The 24,755-nt window shown below is 39.3% G+C and overlaps 1 protein-coding gene across 5 annotated transcripts in view; it reads left to right on the top strand.

Moving 5' to 3' along the window:
- Nucleotides 1–24,755, top strand: part of pde10a (phosphodiesterase 10A) — a 49,907-nt gene that overhangs the window by 13,137 nt on the left and 12,015 nt on the right. For 2 of the 5 annotated variants that reach the window (XM_055227182.1, XM_033979687.2), the window contains exons 2-7: nt 12,198–12,329; nt 20,466–20,494; nt 21,748–21,871; nt 22,396–22,445; nt 22,878–23,018; nt 23,530–23,679. In XM_055227182.1, the coding sequence (XP_055083157.1) occupies nt 12,198–12,329; nt 20,466–20,494; nt 21,748–21,871; nt 22,396–22,445; nt 22,878–23,018; nt 23,530–23,679 (626 nt within the window). Of the gene's footprint in view, nt 1–935; nt 1,305–12,197; nt 12,330–20,465; nt 20,495–21,747; nt 21,872–22,395; nt 22,446–22,877; nt 23,019–23,529; nt 23,680–24,755 lie in introns of those variants that run through there. The other 3 variants (XM_033979691.2, XM_033979688.2, XM_033979689.2) reach the window with 3 other exon arrangements.

The raw sequence follows: 24,755 nt of genomic DNA, 5'->3' as shown, positions 1-24,755 counted from the left end.
CATATGGTACATATCTCTTCTGTAAGAAAATGTATTTGGGTGCACTACTGTCAGTGCAAATGTTAGATAGATCAGGCAATCGTTATAGTCATGCCCGTCATCCTGTGTCAGTTAAACTACATCTGAAGTGTTTGACACATTGTTCGCTGGGTTCAGAAACTGACTATGGTATTGGGGTACTGTGGCATACTTTCTGAATGGATGTCTTTTGCTGAATGAGCCATTCATAAAGTGGGGTCTAAAAGAACACCCCTCCTGTTAGTTCTGATACAGTCATTTACTCATCTTTTTTCAACGCCAAAAGTGTTGATTCTAACATTGGGAAATGAACGCATGCAATCCCCGCAAGCCCATTTAGAACATGGCCCAACTGTGTCTGTATTATTATGGGGGGAAATGTATCAGGTAATGCAAATAGTGTCGTTAATCTTTGCTTTGCAGTGGCTCGCTGTAGATTTGAGGGTTGTCACCGTCGCCTGTTTGACTAAAAAGTCGAGCCTCAGGAAACAGCAGCGCGTCTCTGGAGAGCTCTGACCCCGCCCCCTTTACGCAGCCGTGTAGCGCATCTCTCATGCGTCAAGTGTCACGACAACATCGGAAATGACCAGATTTCTTAAAATGTTGAACTGTTATGTACGTTCAATAGTTCGACCACGTGTGAGGATTTAAAACGTTAATCTCAAAAGAGTGTGCTTTTTTTTCAAATGTGCGCACATGCAAACTATTTGTGAACAGTCCAGTGCCATGGGTCACGTGCAGGCCTATATAAACCTCTTGACGCACCAGTGTAAGCGTAGCCTACTTTTAATTTGAAGGCACGAGTGTTCTCGGTGTCTATCTGTTGCTCTGCACTTGACTGTGGCACGCTCTTGTCCCGCCCTCCTCTCCACGCCAAAATGTGTGTGTTTACTCCCCTCTCTCACTGCGAGTGCTATGTGTGCCTTTGCGTCTCCGTCTGCCTGGCCCAGTCTGCTGCTGCTCTTCCACAGCGGAGCCACTACGCCGAGGAGGCGGACCGACTGCAGCCACAGCTCGGCCAGCGGTGCTGGGTCATAGCGCTGGCGGAGGAGGAGGGAGGGTGGGCAGCTTTGACCGTGCACGGCCTCAGTTGTGCGGGACACGACTGTCATCACACATTTGGAGCCGCTGGAGGAGTTTGGGTTTCAGACGCACAAAGTTGCAGTTGCAGAGGCGCACTTTTCTCCAAGGCACCTTTCTCTTTTAGCGCTCGCAATCCGACATGGAAGATGGTCCGTCTTCAACAAGCTGTTTCAGAAGGTTAACGGACTGTTTCCTTGGTGCAAGTGAGTAATTTCAACAACATGCGTTAACTGTGTGCAGTAACGACATAACATTACTTGGTCTTGTTGGTGCAGTCGTGCACACGTTTGGGACATTCCCACCGGTCCCGCAGAGTCCCGTGCGCTGTTACTTGTCTCTCCAACTTTATGAATGACACACAGTGTCGCTGAACGGGATGGGTGGGGACTTCATTAAAGTGGGATCAGACAGGGAAGTGATTTAGGAAATGTCTGCACGCACATTTGAGCTGAAATACAGTGGGCTCGTGGAGGATGTGTCTGGGATGGGACCAGCCGGTGTGTGGCGGAGGCACGAGGACTGCAGTGCGAGTGTGTGACGATGTGAAGGCTGCTATTTGGGAGTTTGTTTACTTTATTTTTTTGTTTTGTTTATTTTTTTGTTTTGTTTCCCCCCCCCCAAAAATACATAATTATATCGGTGTCATTCATGGTTTATTATATTGTTAATTTTACTACATTTTACTGTTGCATATTTTAGCAATGTATAGGCTATTGTGTGATCTAAAACACGTTTTATAATCTGCATTTTTACAAAAAAATATGACAAATATTACAAAAGCAACATAATCTTGTCCCAGATTCACTATACACTATAAAAAGTTTAAGACTACTTATATTTGCTATCTTTCTATAAAAACAATTAGGCAAAGGAATTCCTAGCGACCTGAAAAATACCACATTTGTTTGGCCTACTTTATTTCGATAATTTGATATTTGTCAGAAATCCAAATTTGTATTTAGAATAACAAGTCCTCTGTCTTGTGTGTGGTCTGGTTTATAGCTGCAACGCTCCACTGTTTATAAGTATGTTGTTATTTTATACTTGGAAGAATCTCTACACTCAAAGCACAGTTCTTTGCATGTGTGATTGTTGTTGAAAGTTCTGCTGGATCAATCCATTTACAGTTGTTTTAGTGGCACCTTGTTTGACCTTTAGTGGCACACTGTAATAACATGTTAACACTGGGGCCTGGGTTGGTGACTGATGCCAAAGTACACACATAGCAGTAAACTGTAGTAATGGAATGCACTATAGAGGTACAGTACAGAGGTAACTGACCAAAAAAGGACAAGAATGTCAGATTTCAGGGCTCATTCACACTTTATGTTATTAATAAAACAACTCATGTCAGATTCAGAAAGCCTTATGGAAAATGTCCAGCGCCTGTGGTCATATTTCATATCATCACAGTTAACATGAGCAATTGTTTAACAGTCGCATAAAACTAGCCAGCATTGTTGTAATTGTTTTTTGTTTTTTTTTTCTATTTTTTGTTGACCAAGGGGGAAATAGTTATGTTTTGCATAATATCATGGTGAAATAGTAACTGTATGGAATATAGTAATTATTAAAAATATATCGATTGCTATGTTTACATACATTTGAATATTCGTGCACTTTTCTGTATGACACTTAAGCCAGTATCAAACCTTCTGATGGCAAGCCAATCACACTTAATATTTTGCCAATTGGATACAAAATACAAATGTCAAACGAAATGTTTATAAATTATTTTAATATAGACCCAAAAAAGTTTTATTTGAGTTGTATTTGCACGAATTAGTACATTTCAGGTCTTAATGGTGTATTACCCTGTATGGTTTTCTGAAAGTGCTGGTTTGTTGAGCATAAGTGTGCAGCAGACATCCTAGTGTTTCCCGTGAGACTCTGCTCTATAAAGACAGCATGTTCTTCAGTGTATGACGCTGTCGTAACATACAGCCACTTCTTACGTATGTGCGGTCATTGTTTGTTGATGCGTCCTGCTCGGTGCGGTGGGTCAGTCTGGGTCAGCTCTAATGTGATCTCCCAGGCATTTTCAAACTCAATTGGTTGTTGACAAATTGCTTAACTTTATGAAGAAGGGTGCATTGTTAAACAGGAAGTCCTCGGACTGGATATTTCCTGCATGGTGGCATGTTTCTCTCTCAGAGGAAAGACACCTCTCTGAAAACATAAATTTTGTTTTGAAAACAGATTTCATGTGGTAATTTTAACCAGAGGAGTAGGCCTATTGCTTGTTTTAAATCTTATCAAACTTGGACAAAGTCAGCGTGTTGTGCCACAATTGCAATTTTACATTTTTATAGTTATTGGAACACAGAACATTTTTTATGAAATTATTGAAATTGTTCATATGTTATACTTTATTACTTATTTGATAGATTAGCTCAAATTACATTATTATATATTTATTATTTTATATTATTTGTGACATCTCTTAAGCGTAGTGTGTATCAGTTAGCCACAGATTGCACCCTGAGGTTGTCTTCAAATACATTTACTGTCCAGTCTGTGAAATAAATCAATAAGTAAATGCTATAAAGCTTCCCGTAAGTGCAACTCAGACATTGCCTCTTTGTCACACAGGGATTTAATTACAAATATAGTGAAACATGAATAGCAATTAATGTGTAATAAAGTGTGTTTATATCTTAACAAATAGTTTCTACCACTTACCACTAAGCAGTCAGATAGAGGACTTTCTCGTCAAGTTGTAGCTGACCTGTGGATGTGTGTTTGTGGACATAGTGTATTTGCTTATAGTTCATCCTGTAGTGTCAGGGTCCATACAGAACTCCAGATCTGTGCTTCTCGTTACTGCTCCTTTGGCCTGAGTTCAGCTTCAGCTGAAATGTAAAGACCCCAACAGTGAATACACATCACTCCAGTGACGCAAATCTGGTCATGAAAAACTAGAAGAAAATGCATGAGTTTTTTTGCTAGGCTACACAATATATTTCAAATCTTTCAAAACTGGACAGCTCAAGTCACAATCCCCCTGCAAGAAGTATCTCACAGTTCATAGTAGGACTAGTCAGTTATTGAAAATATTTGTTAGATTATAATTGAAATCTTGATTATTTATTATTATTTATTTTTAGTTTCGTTTTTTTTTTTCATGTTTTAGATTAAACAAGCGGATTGCTTTAGTTTTTGACTGCCCGCTGCCCATATCACTCATAACATAAGTTACATTTTTTAAATTACAATTCAGTGGAAGGGAGCAACAAGTCTTTGTTGCTCCCTTCCACTGAATTGTTCGTTACTCGTACTGATGTATTGTTTCTTTCCTAAAGCCCTATTTTTTTTCCTAGTTTTTTTGTTTTACTTTGGAAGTTTTGACTCTACGGCTTTAACATCAGATTAACTTAAAATTCCCCTAATATGTCAAAAGAAAACTAAATATTTATCACAAATTTTTCAACAATGAATAGATTGCTTTGGTGATTTTTAAGTTCTTGTTGAAGAACTGTCATAACTGATGTGTCTCTTAAGGACACACACACCACTCTGACGCAAAAGCAGTCATCCCAAACTTATCAGATGTTTCACAAATTTTTTTACACTGCTGTATTTGTGATTTTTTTTTCTGTAGTTGTGAATTTGAGTGTGAATACTGGCCTGGTTTGCCCACAGTCATGAGTGGAGCTGCTTTGTACCCAGTAGTACAACTTCAGTTTTCAATTTGAATGGCAGCAAGTAACACAAAATGACTAAGACTGCAGTTATTCATTTAATAAAATGTCCAGTACAAACAACAAAATATCATGTTTGCATGAGGTATTTTCATCTTTATTGTCCTGCATGCAGGATGCTGTTTTCCAATACCCCTCAAGTACACCCACTGTTTTGTGGTTACTTCTTTTTTAGATTTTTTTTTAACAGTGAGACCTGTAGGATTCAGCACAAAAAATTTGGCACAAATTTTTAAAAATCCAATGCTTGCTAACATGAACTGCAGCTATAAGTAGGGCAGTGGACAGTAGTGTGCAGTGCTTTGGTATGAAGGCATTTACGGTAAAGGGGCAAGTGGGAGTCAGCTCCACAATTTTCAACCAGAGGTTGGTGGTCTTGTTTCTTTTATTAAGTTATTTTAGATCAAAGTAGTATTTAAAAGCCCACAGTGTACCATAGAATAAAGTGCCATAGAATAGATTATACCTATGTAGCAGACAAAAACATAATGTGTTTTCTTTAATGATACTGGGTGTATTTAAAATGCATCCTAAATTGTCTCTCAGAAAAAATGCAATTAGATATTTTCCAAAATCATTCAGTCCAAGTACACAATGAAGGTTCAATCCAATGCCTTATCTCCACCTACGTCTGCAGTTTACAGCCCTCACCTCTTACTTCTAATGACCAGGAGCATGTAGGTGGAAATAATGCAAATGACATTTCCATGGAAATCTGTGTCTCTGAGTGAGAGGTGTGAGCCTGCATCATTGTGCAATAGTGTTTGTGGAGGGCTGCGTAGGGGCTGGTCTGGAGTACTGGCTTTAGTCTAAGTAGACTCCTGGCAGAGCTGCAAGAAGTATTCACAAAATAGTACACAAATGAGTGTATGCAACTGTTAGATGGAGGAAAAAAAATTCAAATCTCTCTAGAACTAAGCCATTTAAATTTGAAGGCGTGTTTATACACTTTGTCTCAAAATTTGTGAACACATAACGTAATAGTGACAAATTAACTATGAGAAGTTACAGCCACCACAGATCAGGAAATTATAACTTCCAACTTCCAATCTGTAACTCGTAATGCACTTGTGAATATGCTACCGACTTTCCATTGTTTCATGGACTTTGTGCATTTTATTATTTATCTGTGTTGTAGTCTAACATTTCTCTGTCCCATTGTATAAAAAGTAATACAATAAAAGTTACGGATCATAAAAAATATAAATTCACAGTTGTAACTTGTTGGCTACATGTGGCTTCAACATGACAAGCTAAGCAGAAAAGTTGTGCATTTGTTGCTCTTCACTTGATCCAGGCTGCGCGGCGTACAGCATGTCTCCCTGGCTCTGTTGCGCTTTGCCTTTTTGCCAAAGATAAGATAAGAAGCACATGCGGGTCGGGTCCCACCTCCTGGCAGAGGGAGTCCCAGGCTGATCTGCTGCTGACGCACACAGCCCCCCTCCTCCTCCCCCTGTCCGTCCTGCTGCGGCCTCATGTCAGTGAAGTGAAAAGTACTACCTTGGCAATTTGCCCTTGACTTGCAGCCAGAAAGACTGTAGCATTAACAGAAGTGGTCTTTTCCCTGTTTTCATCCCATGTTCATTTGTCATATATGAGTTAACTTGCTCTCTAGCGCCACCACAATTGTTGCAGGGTCATGCTTAGTTGAGTGACATTTTCTTGCAGTGTTGAGAGAGGGGGGTTTGTTTACATGACGATGAAGCTAGAATGCAATCAGATCTTTCTAACAGTCACATATCATAACTATATGTGAGTTATCAAGCCAACAGTGAAACATATGCATACTGTAAGGCTGTGCAGTAAATTAATCTTAAAATGGCTGTGGCTTTTTAATCGAGACGTCTACAGCCAATCCTCAGTCAGCAAAAGCATGTTGTTAAGAGCAGAGTTTAAACTTAAAGCCTAGAGCATAGTTTACCAAGTTGTGCATTGGGAATCTAAATGTAACACCCAACCAAAATAACCCAAAATAAAAACGTTAATTTGTTGACCGTGAGCCCAATTCAATAAAAACAAGTCAAAGGAGATCTTTCTTTCTCTACTCCTCTCTCGTGAACCATGTTGTCAGAATTGTTGTGGTTTTCCTCTCTGTTCTTCGCTGGTTTCACTATGACATCTGAGTCTACCACCGTCAGAGCTGTTTCACTTCCTGTCAGTTGCTAATTCAAAACATAGCAACAATTAAAAGCACATTTATTTGTTTATTTTTAACGTAATTACTCTGGCTGCTCGTGGGCATTTACTTTTCCATATTAAAGAGTGGCGTGGCTAATTGATTTCCTGAATAAAACTCCCCATAAACTTTACTAGGATATTGTAGCTTATTTAAAACCTTCAGGCATATAATCCAACTGGCTAGGCTACATGAGGTCACAAACAAGTACTCTTTTGTGTTATGACCAAGCCTGGATAAATCAATAAGAAAGTGGTAGTATGGGTACTTATTTCAAACTAGTAAACCAATCACTACACATAAGAAGACGAAAAAAAAGATGGTGAAAAAGGATATTTCCTAGTTTGAGGTTAGGGCTGTTGGCAATTTAGTCGATTAATTGGTTACCTACTTATTATTTAGAGTTTAAATCGGACAACAGCAGATAGGGGGATGTATGGTGTGAGTTAGCTGATTATTTGGGAGTTAATATGTAACTTTTTGAATATAAATACTTTGTCTCTTAGTTCATTTCTGTAAAAATAGTTGATTTGTATGAACTCCCATGCAGTTGTGTCTTGTGGGAGCAGTTTGGGTTGGATACATGGTCAGATCATGGTAGTTTTGATCAACAGGGTATCTCTTTTGTTGACCGAGAATTACGACTACAGCCCTATTTGAGATACATTTGGTTTAAACAGGAGCTTGTTGCGATTGAAACTTTGCAGAAAGCCAGACCGTGAGTGCACTGGCTTCCCCTTCCTATTCCCAGGGTGTGGTAGCTGTAGTGGAGATAAGTGTTATGCAACAATCTGAGCGCAGAAAACCCAGGCTTCAGCTTTTTACACAGGAAGCCCACGTCTGAGTCAGAAAGCCACATCTCAGCCAAAGCTTACAAATACGCAGCTAACAGCTAACGCTAACAGCTTCCTCTCTGTGTGACCATGTAAATGAGCAACCTCGTTTGACTTATTAAGACTGGTCATTAGGCCTACATTTGGTGCATGCTTTCCTGTAGGGCTGGGCAAATTGGCATATCAATGACAATTTAATCACGATTCTGACAGCAACAAATAAAATATTTGGGTTCTTGAAAAACTACAATGGCCACAGACAGTGATTAACTTAAGCAGTTAGATTCAATACACTTTGCCTTGGCTGTGTGTGTGACAGAGAGTGTCACCAAGTGACTGAGGAGTAAAGAAACAATAGACCAAATTGCGATCAGACTTTTAGTAAACATTATTTACTTTCCACTTTGGATTTTAAAAATGCATAAAGCAACTTTTCTGGTGGAGGTTCTGCCACCGGGCAAGTCACGTCTCTACAGGTCAGACCTGTGGAGAGGTGACCCCACTCGCAGTAAAAATGTATGATTTTACCAGCTACTTATTTTTAGCAATAAAACACCTTTAATTGAATAAATGGAAGATTTGTTTAATACTGTGGAACGTTGCAGGCAATAGCATATCCATGTAACCACCGGATTTTGGAAAGCACCAAGCACTTTTATGTGTGAAAGATTATCTTAATACTAAATCATTAAATATGTCATTTTAATGTGTGCTTGTTATAAGTTTGTGGATAAAGAAAATAATTACACTAAATACAACACAGTGGCCTCACACAGCAGCTTCTCCATCTGTCATTCATGAATCTGAACGCAGCACATGTGGTTGTTTTTGACAAGGGGTTTGGGCCTCCATCCACATGTGGCACAGATCTGGTGGCTCGGATTGGGCGGTTCTGTTGTGGGACAATGACGCAGGCCCCACAGCTCTCTCTGTCACTGCGGTTGCACTCAGTCTCCAGGAGTCTGTCAGTTTGGAGCAGAGGAGGAGAAGGGTCTCAGTGAAAAGGGGCCAAATCAACCAAGAGTGGAAAAGCACTATTTTAACATTCACACATCTTTTTTACTTTGAATCCACCATGCAAGCATTAATAAAAAGAAAGAAATCACAAATGTAGATAGATAATATGGACATCTGATCTGCAAAATGCTATTCCAATTTAAAAACGAAAACTTTATTTTTTATCATCCTCATAAATTCCAGTGAATTGCCTGTCTCCATAATGTGATTTGCTCATTGATTCGCATGCACTGACTTATCTGTATTTTTCTGAGTTTGGCACGTCAAGTCTGGAATAACTTTATTAATAATAGTTTAATATAATATAATACAAATCTAAATGTATTGTACAGCTATGTACCCTCTCCAGACCCTTATCACTGTTTGTCTTTGCCCCACAGAAATGTCACATTTTCTTTTTTATGTACTCACATATGATTGCTAAATAATTTTCTGGGCTGGCTCGCACAGAAGTCGTATTCATAAATTCATACTGCGTCCTTGTTTTTCTCTCTCTTTTTTGGTATCACTAATTACACAGGGCTCTTTGTGTTACAAATAGGGCAGAGTGGTGAGGGTCTCTTGCACTGCTCTTGCTTCCTTGTGTGTGCGTGTCTTTTTGTCCCCTGAAGCACCCTCTACCCCCCTTCACTTTGTCTGATTTATGAAGCTATATTCTGCCGATGTGCGTCAGAGCGGCCCGGGAGTCTCGTGAGGCGCTCAGAGCTGAGGAGAGTCTCGTGTCTGGACAGCGTCAGACCGCAACGTCCCTCTCCTCTCCAGCCCTCCCCTCGATCTCTCCATTCGCCCCAATCACAAGTCTGTAGCACATGCAGAGGCACATATGATCAGGCTGACTACATAAAGTGAGATCAAACTTATATTTGTATATATATTTTGAGACAAAAAATAATGTCACACAGAGAGGAGGAGATACAGTAACTTGTTTGTTAGCTGTATGTTAACAATTGATTTTCCCTAAAATGAGGATAATTAGTTTAGAAATAATTTCAATTTTGGTATAATAGTATAGAATTAGCTCTTTTGAATCACTCCAAGGAGATATGAGATGTTACAGACATTCTGCATTTTCTGGGCCATCTTTACATGGGACATGCATAAGGTGATCTGGTCTGAGCAAGTCAATATTAATATTACAGGTCAATAAAAAAAAAAGCAGCTATAGTAGTGGGCTATAATCAGCAAGTGTATTTTAATAATACTACCATAGTAATAGAAGTATTAGCAGTGCGTAACTTTTTTCCTGGGTGATGTTCATTGCTCGGCATTGGTAACAGTGACCGTATGATGCACAACTTTCCCATAGTGATGGTCTGGTAAATGGTCCTTTTTCCCTGACAACAAAGACAGTAAACAGCAGCACTTAGCCAGCTCTCAAGAACCTAATTGCCTATTAAGCACAATGGAGTCCTGCTTTATCCTCAGGCCTCTGCCCAGGGCTCCTATCCCGAGAGAGAGGAGCTTTACAGTAAACATGACAGAAGCTAAAGGCTAACTGTGGCTAACCAGAGCAGTGGCTGAAGCCTGTCCTACTGGGGTTTTGTTTGGGTGCCTTTTCTAAATACTGCGGGGCTATGGCAGTGCGTGGACGTTTACTCAGCTTTCATCATCGGAGACAACATCCTGTTTTCAGTGGAAATCAATATTTTTGGGTTGTTTCAGTGATTAAACCCCCTTTGATATAGATTACAATTTTAAATAAAAGTTTGTTTATGCCTTTTTATATTTCTTAATTGTGTCTCTTCTAGCTTTTTGCATGGCATAACATTTATTACTAGTTAACAGCATTTCACTGTATGTCCTTGCCTTCAGAAGACCAACAACATGCGTTTCAACTGTCTTCCCTATTCTGTTCAAAGTACGTCATAAAAATGCTGTTCACATATCTACGTAGTCAGATGCACAACTGGTTTTAATACAAATAGGACTAGTTTAAACATTTGTCAAAAGTATGTTTTATAAATACAATATACGCCTGGTACTGCTGGCCAAAAGAGGGGTTATGGGCTAGATCAGAAGGTAAGGGATCTGTGGCTGGTGCTGTATATTAACAGTGATTAAGTGCAAAGACATAACATACATAAGTTCCACCAGAGAGTTCATGAATTGTCCTTAAGCACATGAAATGGTTTGTGAGTGTAAATAGTGAGAGAGTGGAGTAGTGTGGGGTGGACTGGCTGTAACAAGCCTCCTACCATACAGCAGAAGGATGAAGCTGTAAAGTATGAAACAGTTCAGGTTCTAGCTCACCATCTGTGGTTCTGTACCCGACTGGGCACACTTGGCCTGTGTGATGACAGACAGGACCAACCATCAGTAAACATTCAAAGTTCATAAGTTAAACTATCTAGTATTGTCTTCAGTTCAGTCAGTGTATACACAATAAATAAACAACAGTAAAAAACATTTACATCAGTAAATAAAAGTGCATTGCGTAAATACATCATAGAACACGGAAGGAAGTTGCTAAAAACAATAGCAAGTTGCACTGGGAAAATATTCAGCAAACAGGCTTAAAATGGCTCTTAAATGCTTTAGCCAGGCAATATAGAAAGGCTACAATGGCCTGTAATGGGTGACATTAGTATTTAAAGGCACTTTCACAACTGACAAGAAAAATAAACAAGAACAAGTGCAAGATTCTAGGGGACTTTCTGTGCTAATGCTAACAGCCCTTAACAAAACAAAACAGGGCAACCACACTCACCAATGCCATACTGTAATCTGTCACAGCTAGAACCAGCGTCTGCGGTGGTATTTCTACAAGAGTAATGCACAGCGTCGTTTTAGAGTGGATCAAATATTATCGAAGCGAGTAGATGCGATTTTTTTTGAGTGAGTAACTTATACAACAGTACTGTAGCTCCTCTCCCCAACGGAGACGGTGAGAAGCACAGGAGGCGTGTTTGGAAGTACACCACTGCAAGTACCTGTAATATGCTCAGAGAGTAAAACGTAAAAATATTTTGTGCATATTTTTAGGCTTTAAATGTATGGAGTTTGATCAAGATTTGTGCCTTTTTTTTGATCAAGCCATGAATGTGTTAAAAATAAATCCCTCAGTCTTTTCAGCCGATCTCAAACAATAATAAAAAAACACTTTTCCTGTTCAAAAATGTAGTGGAGTAGAAAGTACTGTACCTGCTCTCAACTCTAGGTAAAAATAAAAAGTATACAGTTTAAAATTTACTTAAAGTACAAATACTTACTTTTTTTACTCAAGTGTAGCATTTTACTATTTTTACTGTGTTATGTTCCACCACTGAACCTGGGTTACATAAAGATCAATGCAGTAAGTTCAACAGGTGGTTTCTATGTTTGCTGAGATTATTGCAGAGACTGATCAGAGCTGTGTTGTGTCCTGTGCAGGTTTGACGGATGAGAAAGTGAAGGCCTACCTCTCGTTGCACCCTCAGATGCTGGATGAGTTTGTGTTGGAGAGTGTGAGCACAGAGACTCTGGAGCGATGGGTCAAGAGGAAAACCAGCTACAAGCCTACAGGTAAGGACTACATATACAGAATACACACATATACACTGAAGAGGCAGATCCTCCTACATGCTCTTGGTTTGGTGAGGTTAAAGGTGAGCCACCAAACTAGTGGCTTAGCAGCACCTTTTTATGTTTTATAAACCAGGTGTTTATGAATAATTGTGTACATTACCAGTCAAATGTTTGGACACAAATGTTTTTTTTATTGTATTTATCTTCTTTATTTCCATGACTATTGTAGATTGTCACTGAAAGCATCAGCATGATGAATGAACACATGGAATGCAGCAAATAAAAATAACTCAAAGTTTGTTTTAGATTAATAATTCTATATATCATGCACCATATATTTGATGTCTTCCATATGTATTTAAAATGTATAAAGTAGTGAAAAAGAAACCATTGAACCGTGTGTCCAAACCTTTCACTTGTAGTGGAAATGTATTTTTTTCCAAGTTTCATTTTTGTCATCATTATTTAGTAACTAAATATTGCTTTAAAGGAGATACTTGATCTTATCATGCAATACAGTAACATTTGTTTTACCCTAGTACAGATATAGTGTAAAAGCAGCTCTCAAAGTTAAAATAAGAGCTGTGTGCTCGCTGCATCTAATTCAAAAGTGTTTTTGTCTTTTGTGAACCAGGAAGTATAATGTTAGAGAGCAGATTGCAGGGTTCTTGTTGTTAGCAGTGGCCTGGTGAGCTTATAAAGTCTGAATAATTAGGAGGAAAGCATTTGGAAAGTCAGGAGTAAGTTAATAAAACTGTGTAAATGTTCCTGTTTGTCCCTTTAAAAAGCGCAATCATACACACCCCTAATGAATGCACATTAATACGATAAAAACAAACTGCACCTTCTGACATCTGAAGCACTGAACCGTGATTGACTTGGGGAATTACGTAGAATCTGTGGCTGAAATTGATGTACTGTATATTTTCTTTTAGTAAAAGGAATTTTCATAATCCCCGCATGGACTCTAGCCTACTACAAATATAAGCTCTGTCTTTTGGATTTTATTGCAGTGAAAGTAAGGTGGATAACTTGTGCTAGCTTATGTGAATTATGTCTGTTATTTTAGCTAAACTTCTCATCTTCGATGTTCCTTTTGTAAAAGCGTGTGATAGAAAAAAAAGAAGAGGCAAGTGGTCAAAGTTGGGTTGGCTATTGATGGAGACGTTCCCTACAAACCCAAAGGCTGATGGTTCAATTTTGCTACTGGCATTTGCTGCTTCTTACTGCAGGACACTTCACATACACACATTATGAATGTATTGAAAGATTGTTTGACTGATGTCAGCTGTGGATAACCAAGTGCAACTAAAATGCATTCATAATGCACCACATTGCTTACTGATTATGATTGGACTAATGTGATTTTTTTATGCAGAAAGATAAAATTTAGATATATTATTTATCACTGTATAATTTGTTATAGGCTCTTTTATAATTTGATTTCAATGTTCTATATTTGAATAGAAACAAAATGCAAATGATTGAAGTTTTTTTTTTTTATCATCTTTTACATTTTACTCCACTAAACAATATAAACAATATTTTTCCAACTACAATACGTTTTTTTTTTTACAACTTCAAACCTACAGCAAATAAAAACATGTCTGTGTCACCTCACCAGCCCTAAAATCCCTCTTCCCACATGTGTCTCCTGTAGTTATGTGTATGTGATAGACAGAGGGGGGCGGAGGATGGCTTTCGTTTGGGTGTTTATGGGTCATTACATGTGTCTGTGCAGCCCTGGCTCCACACACACACTGCACAGCTCCTCAGACCAACCGCATCCATCAAGGGCCCCGAGCTCTGGCACTGTGCCCGGCCAGGCTGCTGACGTCAGAGCCGACCTCCAGAGACATGCAGCCGGCTGCAGCGGCCTGGGGGAGGGGGTGAGGGGGGTGGCTGGAGGTAGAGAGGGACAGTACAAGAAGAGGGAAGAGAAGAATGGACAGTCTTTTGGCCGTGTTGTTGCACAAACTAAGGTTGTAGTTGATGAAAGTGTTAGTTAAACTAAATCTTATATCTGTAACTATCTCTCTATTTAGGCTTTGTTAATGGCATTGTTTTCATCTTCACCTTTTTTATCTAGTTTGTTTGCACTCATTTTAAGTAAGTAAGTCGATTTTATTTGTATTTACATGAATATTTATTGTGTTGATAGTTGCCTTTAGTATCTGTTACACAAACTCTAGGTTTTTGATGTGGGATCCAGGAAGAGTAGCCACTGTCAAGGAATAGATAGGAATAGGAATACTAATTAACAAACTTTTTTGCCGCTGTAGATGGCCTCTAAACAAAATTGCAAAAGTGCAGGCTTATTTCATAAAGTTAACTACCTTATAATCTGTAACTTTAAGGTTTGTAAAATCTTCTATTTATTTAGTTACATCTATACAGAAATAGACGCATTTTAGTCTCTCTTTATAAGCATACTGAATTGTTTGTTCATTGATGGCTGAGAGTGGAGGTGGGTCTGTGCATCCCATCAGCATCAGTCTCTGGTCCACTTCCTGCTCTGCCTCTGTGGACAGGCTCTTAAGCAGCTCTCGTATCCTTGTTACCTTTCAGCAAATGTGTCCACTCTAAGTCCACACTTATCATTACGATCGCACATCTTTCCTGTATGCACTGTTTAATATGAAAAGATACACTAAAATATTACAGATCAGTCTTTGTTGACTCTCATAATGTGATTATTCAAGGATCTGCTTTCAAAATAGCTTTCTGTTGTTGTATTGGAAGATGTACACTGAATCCTGTTGAATTATAAATTCTGTATAAAACCAGTGGATTTTACCCATACTTGGCTTTTTTGCTCACAGTCATCATTTGAGGTTTTTTTTCCTAGTTAGCATTGTCACAATACCAAAAATAATTTCATTAATAAGGAAAATGCTTGATACCCGGTACCAATTTGGGTATCACAATCATAATAAAATGTCCCTGTGGTCTTATAGTTCTAAACTGGTACAAACTATGATTTTTTTCTGTTTCTATACTAGTGAGTATCCAATTTCAAAACTAGCTTTAGCACCGATTTGTATCTGAGTAACAACTTTTGACAACTTAAAGTCCTTCCTTCATTAATACCTACTTGCAAATGTGCTGAGCCAGAGCAGTGCAAGGACTAATAGACCAGCACACATAAAACACTCAAACAGATATAGTGATCTGTTTTTTGGTGTCTCCTGTTTGCTACTGCAGCATCCGTCATCATGTGATTGTTACTGAGATTATCCACAATTCCTAGGAGCTCTCCCTGCAGCCTGTCTCGTTCTCACTTATCATGTGAGGGACAACACAGAATCACATTAATATCTTGTATCTGAACATGCAATTGTGCTGTTAGCTTCATGCTAAGCTATAATATAAGACCTTCTTTCTGTTAGGCCTTTACCTCTGGCATTCACTCATTTTATCAACTGCCTCACTGAAAGCAGATAGTGAATTTTATGTCAATTTTATTTTTTGTCTGATACCTTCCCAACTGTGACCTGCCCAAGAATGGAACTGGCACAATAAGACCATTAATTTGTGACACCTTGTGAATATTTATTATATAAGATTATTGCACATCTTGGTGCAACTTTCATGGTTACACTGAGGCTCAGAATACACTATATTGTGAAATTAATAACTACCTTTCTCTTCTGAATGCCTAGAAGATGCTGTACTTTCTGATTTCTGAAGTGCTGGGCATAGTGTGAGCTTGGGACCGGCACAGTATTTTTTAAGTTGGCATCAGACAAAACAAAGAACATTTGCAGATTACCACTATTTAGATTTCGTCAACCATTTTCGTAGAAGTCCCTCTGATGTCATTCAGTCTTCACTTCTCCTCTCCTGACAAAAAGCTCCGGGTACTGTTTACTTCACACCTCATGCTGTCATCATGTAATTAATAAATCCCTTGGCCCCGTGCTGCTCCTGTCCAGAGGCCCCATCACTCACCCCTGCACTGCCACACACGCACACACATGCACACTCCCACGTGCACACATACACACACGTGCACACATGCACGCACACACGCACACATACACACGTGCACACATGCACGCACACCCCCATACATGCAAACACACACACACAACACAGTGAAGTATAGAGGTAATGTTATAGCTGTTATTGTAAACAGATGGTCAAACATGCAGTGTGTTGAAATATATATATATTTTTGAATCTTGATTTAAAAAGATGTTGTAGTATGAGTGTGCAGTTATTCAAATTTAAATCAAGATCCAGATTCAGTCATTTCTATGCTTGCTTGAATTGCTTCAATTCAGACCATGGCAGAATATATATAACTATTTCTCTGTTAAATGCACTGATTGAAACCTTTTTTATCTGTTTTAAATAAGACCAAATCAAGCCTTTGTCATTCATGCATTACAGACCATAATCTTTTTCTTTATTTTTTTATTTTTTTAATGTTTTTGATTATATAGGATTTTAATCTGCTGGAAATTACCAATAATACAAACTCCAACTAGGGATGGGTGATACTGGCACAAACATCTCTAAAATGGGGTATTATAGATTTACTGTTGCATTTGAAAAGTCCCTGGGTAGATTGTGGGCTCTGGAGGGCAGAGCAGGAGCAGCTGACAGTGTTTCAGCTGTGACGGGACGGTCACAGGGAGAGGACAAAGACGCGCTTGTGTGACCCGGGAACTGTGATAGGAGCTCCTCACCTGCAAGACTCTGCCGGAGGACACAGACCCACACACTATAGTGCAGCAGTGGAGAGGCAATCTAAGTCATTTTCATGCTCTCTAAAAGAAGAAACATAATGCATATCCAGACCTCCACCAGGGCATTGATTGTACCGCTCCCAGTTAAATACAGCAAGGACAAGGACAGCTCTCGTGCCCTCAAACCAGGAATCTAGTTATTGAAATACTTGGATTAACAAAGCCTTTCCTGCGCACAGCTGTAAATCTATACTCCTTTACTAAGGTTACATGTTTTATCCAGCACTTTCATAGACTGTTAACAACTTATTATCATTTCACTCGTCAGTCACACTTGATAATGGAAGTGTAAGCATAAGGTTTTAGATACCAGATGGAGTTTTGTTTCTACACAGCTACTACTGTACTACTTCTTGTTTTAATACCATATTACTGACAACTTCCAAAATTGTAAACCTTTTAAACAAGTCCTCTTCTTACAATACTGCACTGTACTGAATTGTATGGGCTTGCCAACTACAAAAACAACCAGTGTAATCCTAACAATACAAATGTGCTGTAGAAGTAGCATAGGCTGCAGGTTTTGGCAGCAGGTCGCTTTCTGAGCAGCAGGTCTTTGCAGGAGGTCACCGTGTATGGAGCGCTGAGTCACTGCAGTGGGGCGTCCTATGGGAGACAGGCCTGTATCTGTGACAGAGTGGGATCGATGTGCGCCCCTCAGGTGTGCGGAGCAAGGCCCAGCTGACAGAGGGGTTTTTCCTCAGTCTGAGAGGCCTATAGCCCCGATGTGGTGTGGTGCTCGAGTCATTTATCACAGTGTCGCATCAGCTCCCCTCACACCTCCGCTCTCCCCTCCACTCCCCCCAACTCTCCTCCCTCCACTCCCCCCTCCGCTCCCCTGTCCTCTCCCCCCTCCACCACCCCCAAGCTCTGCTGACGTGGGCGCTGCAGGTGTGACTCCTGAGGAACAAAGCTTTTTACTACGGATTTATACAGATATTTATATTTACAGACAAATTTAGACAGATCGAAGTATTGAACTGGTCATAAAATGCAATGCACTATTTTAGTTGGAGCTTACTGAACTGAAACTGCAGGTGTGATCTTCAACATGTGGTCTGCAGAAATGTTTATAAAGTTTATACATTTAAATGGAACTAAATACTATTAGGAATAATGTACCTCATCCAATGTTTTTACAAATGCGTATGCCTGTGTGAGTTTGTATGAGTTTGTGTGTGTGTGTGGGGTGTGTGTGGGTGTGTGTGTGTGTGTGTGTGTGTGTGTGGGCCCACATGTGGGTTTGTGTGTGTTTGACATCCACAAAGCAGCTGGTGAAGCTGAGATAACGTCCTGTCTTTTATGAATGAATTGCTGGTTATTCCATGTGATGCAGCATTGACATTCTCAGTTTGGTAAGGGTTGTTAATCTCTTGTAGCAAAGATTTTGTATGGGTTAGATAACTGTTGTTTATTGTTGATTTAATTAGCGAAAAAGTTCAGAGAGAGAACCTTTATATATTTTTACAGTTTTTGTAGCCTCGTAATATATGTATTTTCTAAGAATATTTCAAGCCTTTTCACAGTGTTTACTGAAAGCACAGCATAGGCCTGTAAATATGGGATGACATTAGAGCATAGTGCTGTCAGTGTGTTAAAGAATGGCCACAAAGTCTCATGCATAATTCTCCAACACTCTTGCATTAACAGTATAGCTAAAACATTATCTAGTATATTAATTTGTTGATTTATTGGCATATATGGAATAAGTCATTTATTTTTGATGTATGACAGCACAGTGGGATGCAATGCTGGGCCCACATGTGCGCAGACAATGTGCCATATTCTGGAATTCATCCAACCAGGTTATTCATTCACTCCAAATAGCACTATTATGGCTAAATTATTGACAGAATTACCTCAGTTAGTGTGTTCATGTTTTCAATGGCCTTTTGTGTTCGTCTGTTGGCAAAATAACTAACCATTAACTCTGAACCAAAGTTACGTACAAGTTCGACAATACAATAGTGGACATTTTTACCAATACATGTTTGTTCTGTTCAGATGACAAAAAAACATACCTGCATCAGCGCCTTGTCACATACTGTGTTCTTGTCCTTTGCTACATGTAGAAAAAAATCTGCCTTCAGTTTTATTAAGATAAAGTTGATGTTTGGCTTGCAATGTTTGGTATGAACTTTTAATGTTCATTCTACATTGTAAGTTATTCTTATGTGAATGGACTATTGTTTCTCTCACTGTTTCATTATAAAGAAAATTGTCTGTTTTCTGAAGCTTCTCTCTCCTACTCTCTGTCCTCCTGATTGACGTCACGCCTGGCCAGGGGTTGACTCTAAAATAGCTCTCGCGGCTAAGTTAGGAAACTCATCGCATACTGGAGGAATGTTTAAAACAACAAACATTGTAGCTGGCTCTAATCTCCCTTTTTTCTACACATGTTCAAGAAGACCAACACTATCAAGCCAGTTTTCACTTCTCGATCTCAAAATCTCCCAGGCGTTTTCATGGTTTAATCACATGAAAAGTTATCAAAGGGATCAGAGCACTTATTGTTCTTGTGCACCGCTGACCCATACATAATGAAGTCATTTGAATGCATGTATTTTCGACTTGCCTTAAGTCTGAAAAACTGTTATGATTGGCCCAAGTCTCACTATTATCACATACTTCCAAATGTTCATCCAAAGACAATAACCATATGTCAACTGTCTGTCCAATGAGCCAAAATCTCAAGGGGAATTTGCACCGGAGGCCACGAAATGTTGCTCTTGTCAAGTTTAATTAATGCCTGGACAAATTAGGCTTTTAAAGGAGCATTATTTACCGGCATTTGAAGTGACTGATAATAAAGAATGAGGTACACATATGGTTTTGCTTATGCCGGGTGTATGGGGCTTTCAAACACAGCGGTCTAGCGCTGCTATTGCTGTCTTTGTTTTTCTTTGTACATTTACAGATTTCTTTTTTGGATTCTGTGGAAATGATACCTGATTTTGACTTAAGAACATGAAAACTAGTTTATTTTAAACGGTTTGCAGTGGTTCACATGTATTCCTCCTATACCTCATATATTCTGAGCATCTTAATAATTCACCGCAATGAAGTCTTAATGAATGAATGTTTATAAGCATAAGTATTTTCACAACTTTAAGAGACCAGAGCGGAGTGCCATGAAGGTAACAATAACAACAACTAGAACACTAATACAGACTTCCTGATAATCAGACAATAAAATGCTTTTGTAATTAAATGCAGCACGTTGTGGACATATTTTGACCTCAAGAGCTACAATATATCTGTACTGGGAAAAGACAAATTTGCTCAAATACATGGTCAAGATTTGGTACAGGACCTTTAAGTAAAATTATACCTCCTTACAGTGTTTAACTTTTTTGTATATATGTTTTTATGTTCACAGATGACACGTCGTCAAAGGAAGTTAGCAGGGTAGGTCTATGCCCAGATGCATGTTTATTTATTTGTGTTTATTTGTTTATTTGAGAGAGAACTGGCAGTGCATAACCTGCCCTCACACATTCTGTTAAGTATCGCTGAGTGAGATGGTTCATTCGCATTGCTTACTCCAATCACCATAATCTTAACTGGTTTACTGGAAGGGCCTCTGGCTTAAAAATATGCAAAATCATTATGTAACAGATTCACTAGAGCAGGAGTTCCTAAAGTGTGGTATGTATACTGAATTCTGAGTCTGTTCTGACTCCATTATATCTACATTTGTCCTCCTTTGGGTTACTATAAGAGTATAAGAATTCTGTAGTCCTGTTAGGCTGGTTTAGCCCTATTTAGAATAATAATATTTTAGACCTAATTTAGTTCTGATGGTACTCAGAAGGCCATATATGTATCTTGGTTGGTTTAAAAAGTATAGGAACCCCTGCTAGAAGGCTTATGTGTGTTTTTTCTACATAAAACTGACAGACTAAGTAACAATGTAGAGAATAAAGAAAATAAATAAATTGCTTACTTCTTTAAAAAAAAACAATGTACATTTCTATTATTTCTTGTTAGTTTATATATCCTTTACCATCCATCTTTGTTTCTGGAAAGTCGACGCCCCTGGACTTCACACTTCTGTCATTTTTACACTTTAAATCCCTGAAGATGCAGTTTGTCTGTGGCCTTGAGCCCCATGACCCTGTGCTTGAGGCTGTGTACGTCACAGCGGATATGTGAGGACAGGACGCCCTATGGGAGACTGTTTCTAGTGCTGCCCCCCTGTCCTCTGCCCTGGTCTTGGCAGGTGCAGAAATAGACAGATCCACTTCTTACATAACACTCATTTCAGGCTACATCAGAACAGCAGTGAGTATCAGGGCCTAATCAGAGCAGGAGTGAAGGGAGCTTCCACTGCTAAAATGCCCCATTGAAATGTGGGTGTGGAGAGCCAGGGTGGTGAATGGGACAAGTTTGTGAATGACAGAGATTCTGCACCCTCATTCAATTTTTTACAGCTATGTGGCTAATTTAAGTTGATCATATACATATAAGTTTTTTTTTAGATACTCAAATTATTTTGTATCGTATTCTATTTAACCCAGAATTAGACAATCTTTGCGTTACTACCATGCTTTATCTCAACCGCCCACGATTCCCATGTCCAATGTGATGCTCATATGTGATTTTGACTTTGTGTTTTGAGCATAGAGTGGAGTTGTAATGTGTTATGTATCCGTGTCCAGCAGTACCAGGACAGTAACATGCAGGGCGTTGTGTACGAGCTCAACAGTTACATGGAGCAGCGCCTCGACACGGGAGGCGACAACAAACTTCTGCTTTACGAGCTGTGCAACATCATCAAGACTGGTAAATGCCATTCACCTCTCACCGTACAGCTATACTATTATGACTGCTAAATATTAATAACACAGACAGAGTATATGCAGAGGTGGGGAGTTATATTTATTTGAGTAACTTTTTGAAGTTATTGAGGGCTGAACTGACTTATAGGAGATGTGTTAGATTGTATTCCATATAAGTCGGGTCATTACAAATAACACAACATAGCATTACAAAGCAGTTGGTTGTAATATTATGGCTGATAGGTGTACATTTTAAACTAACTATATTCTCCAGATGATATGACCTAAATCTGAGAGTGAAATAGACTGAAGTGGAGTGGGAATGGGGCGGAGATGTCAAAGCTACAGCACCCTTGTTGTTTCTGTATGTGGGACAGCGTTAATAGATGGTTATTAGTGTAATGGCACACAATGTCCAATAATGTTGATAACATTAGCAAGGTTCAAGTTATTAATGGATTTGTAAAAACAACAGACTGTACAATACACATAGGATAAATCTGTGTAATACAACTATTTCTCCTACAGCAACGAAAGCTGATGGATTTGCACTTTATTTCTTGGGAGAATGCAACAATGTAAGTAGACAGTCCTACGAACTTTAAAGCTGGGGTACCTCCTGTAGAGTATATTGTAAAAGAAGCACAAAATCATCCTGTATATCTAATTAATGCCTTGTATCAATCATAAACCCAGAAGAAATACTCTGATACGTTGCTGTGTTGCACACTGAAATGAGACCAGACTGGCTGTGCTGGGGTGGTCCACACTGCTTTATTTTGCCATTTGAAAAAGCTGTTCTTGTTCTAAAGCTGTGAACATACCCCCAAAATTTTGCATGTCAACAGCAACAAGTTTGTGAGATAGAAACAAACTAGAATTTAGTTAACTTAGCTAAGTTAAACTACCTACCTCCTCCTTTCATTGTTTTAATATAAGGTACTCCAGCTTTAAGACAAACTTTCTTTTTGTATAACTTGTTTAGTTTCTGATTTTTTTGCTATTTCCAGAGTTTATGTTTATTCACTCCAACGGGAGCCAAAGATGGTCCTCCCACCCTCATTCCCTCTGGCCCCATCGCGTTTGGGACGACCATAGCCGCTCATGTTGCCAAGACTCACAAAACACTGCTGGTAGAGGACGTCATGGGGGTATGGCCAAACAATTGCACTGGATAAGGCTTTCAGTGTCCTATGTACTAAGAATTTTGATAATCTTTAGAGTTAGAGTTAAAAAAAAAACAACTAAAACTGAATTTAAAGGTTCCCTATGTAACTTTTCTCATGGGGAATTTGACACCTGCTTGTCTCCATGGAGATGAGAGGTTTGTTTGTTTTTTTAATCTTAGTATGATATTGAACTTTTCTATCTCTTTGGAGACAAGTAGGTGACTCTGATCACCATTTTACTGTTCACTGTTACTATTCATTAGGTAGTACTTTTTATTCATTCAAATCCAAATTCAATTTATGATTTTGTACATTTTTTATTGAAACATGAACATTGGGCATTTTAAAATATGCACAACTGCTTGAATATGTGGCATTTTGTAGTCCATTAAAAACAACTAAAGTAAATCACTGCTCTAGAAGACATCCACAAATTAAACTTAATTCTTCAATTGTCTGCTTGCATCAGTAATAGCCTCCTTGTGTGTTTCAGGATGAGCGCTTCCCCGACGGCACAGGACAGGACTCAGGGATCCACTCTGTCCTGTGTCTGCCCATCCTCACTGCCATCGGAGACCTGATCGCCATTCTGGAGCTGCACCGGCGACGAGGCAGGGAGCCCTTCAACCTCAGCCACCAGGAGGTCAGTGTACCCCAGGGCAACTACATGCAGGGGGAGGGGAGTCAGGCCAGGGAAAACAGTTAAGGAAGAATTACATATCAGAAGGTAAAGATTAGACTGTGTTGCCATTGTACAAAATACAACAAAACATCGATGGAGCATCGATGTATTATTAATAAACATAAAAATAAAGTTACATAACGTTATTAAGTCTAGGGTATTGGTTTTATTTTATTATCTTTAAGTCTTACATTGGATGCAGCCTCTTCTTATTTTAAAGTGATAGACAACTGGTCAAATAAATTGAATAACACTAACATCAGCATTATCACTATACATATATGACATATAGCTGGCTGTTAGAGGGATATATTAGACAATAAGTTAGGACCACTACATATGGAAACAAAAAACTAATTATAAAATACAAGAAAGAGGTCTATTCTAGGATACTGGAGAGAAAAATCCAACCAATAGCTGAAACTCGGATTCAGGAGGAGCAGTGTGGTTTTCGCCCCAGCCGTGGACCAGTGCTATACTTTCCACCGGGTGCTCAAGAGTTCATGGGAGTGAACTTTGTTGATCTGGAGAAGGCATTTAACCATGTCCCTCGTGATGTCCTTTGGGGGTACTCCGGGAGTATGGGTCTGAGGCCCTTTGCTAAGGATTGTCTGGTCTCTGTATCACTGGAGCAGGAGTTGTGTTTGCATTGCTGACAGTAAGTGAGACATGTTCCCAGTGCATGTGGGACTTCACCAGGGCTGCCCTTTGTCATCGGTTCTGTTCATTGTTTTTATGGACAGAATTTCTAGGTGCAGTCAGGTACTGGAGGGGGTCCAGTTTGGGGACCACAGGATCTCATCTCTGCTGTTTGCAGATGATGTTGTCTTGATGGCTTCATTGAACCAGAACCTGCAACATTCAGTGAGGCTGTTTTCAGCCGAGTGTGAAGCAGCTGGGATGAGAATAAGCTCCTCCAAATCCGAGGCTGTTGTGTTGTCTGGAAAAAGATGGCTTGCCCTCTCCAGGTGCCTGGCAAGTCCTTGCCTTAAGTGGCTGAGTTGTTGTGGGTAATGACTAAAAGGCCAAGATTGCTC

Source organism: Periophthalmus magnuspinnatus, chromosome 15 (genome assembly GCF_009829125.3).
Source record: "Periophthalmus magnuspinnatus isolate fPerMag1 chromosome 15, fPerMag1.2.pri, whole genome shotgun sequence".
Classification (NCBI taxonomy): Eukaryota; Metazoa; Chordata; class Actinopteri; order Gobiiformes; family Gobiidae; genus Periophthalmus; species Periophthalmus magnuspinnatus.
Note: the sequence above shows the minus strand (reverse complement) of the source record. Positions and strands in the feature narration are given on the sequence as shown.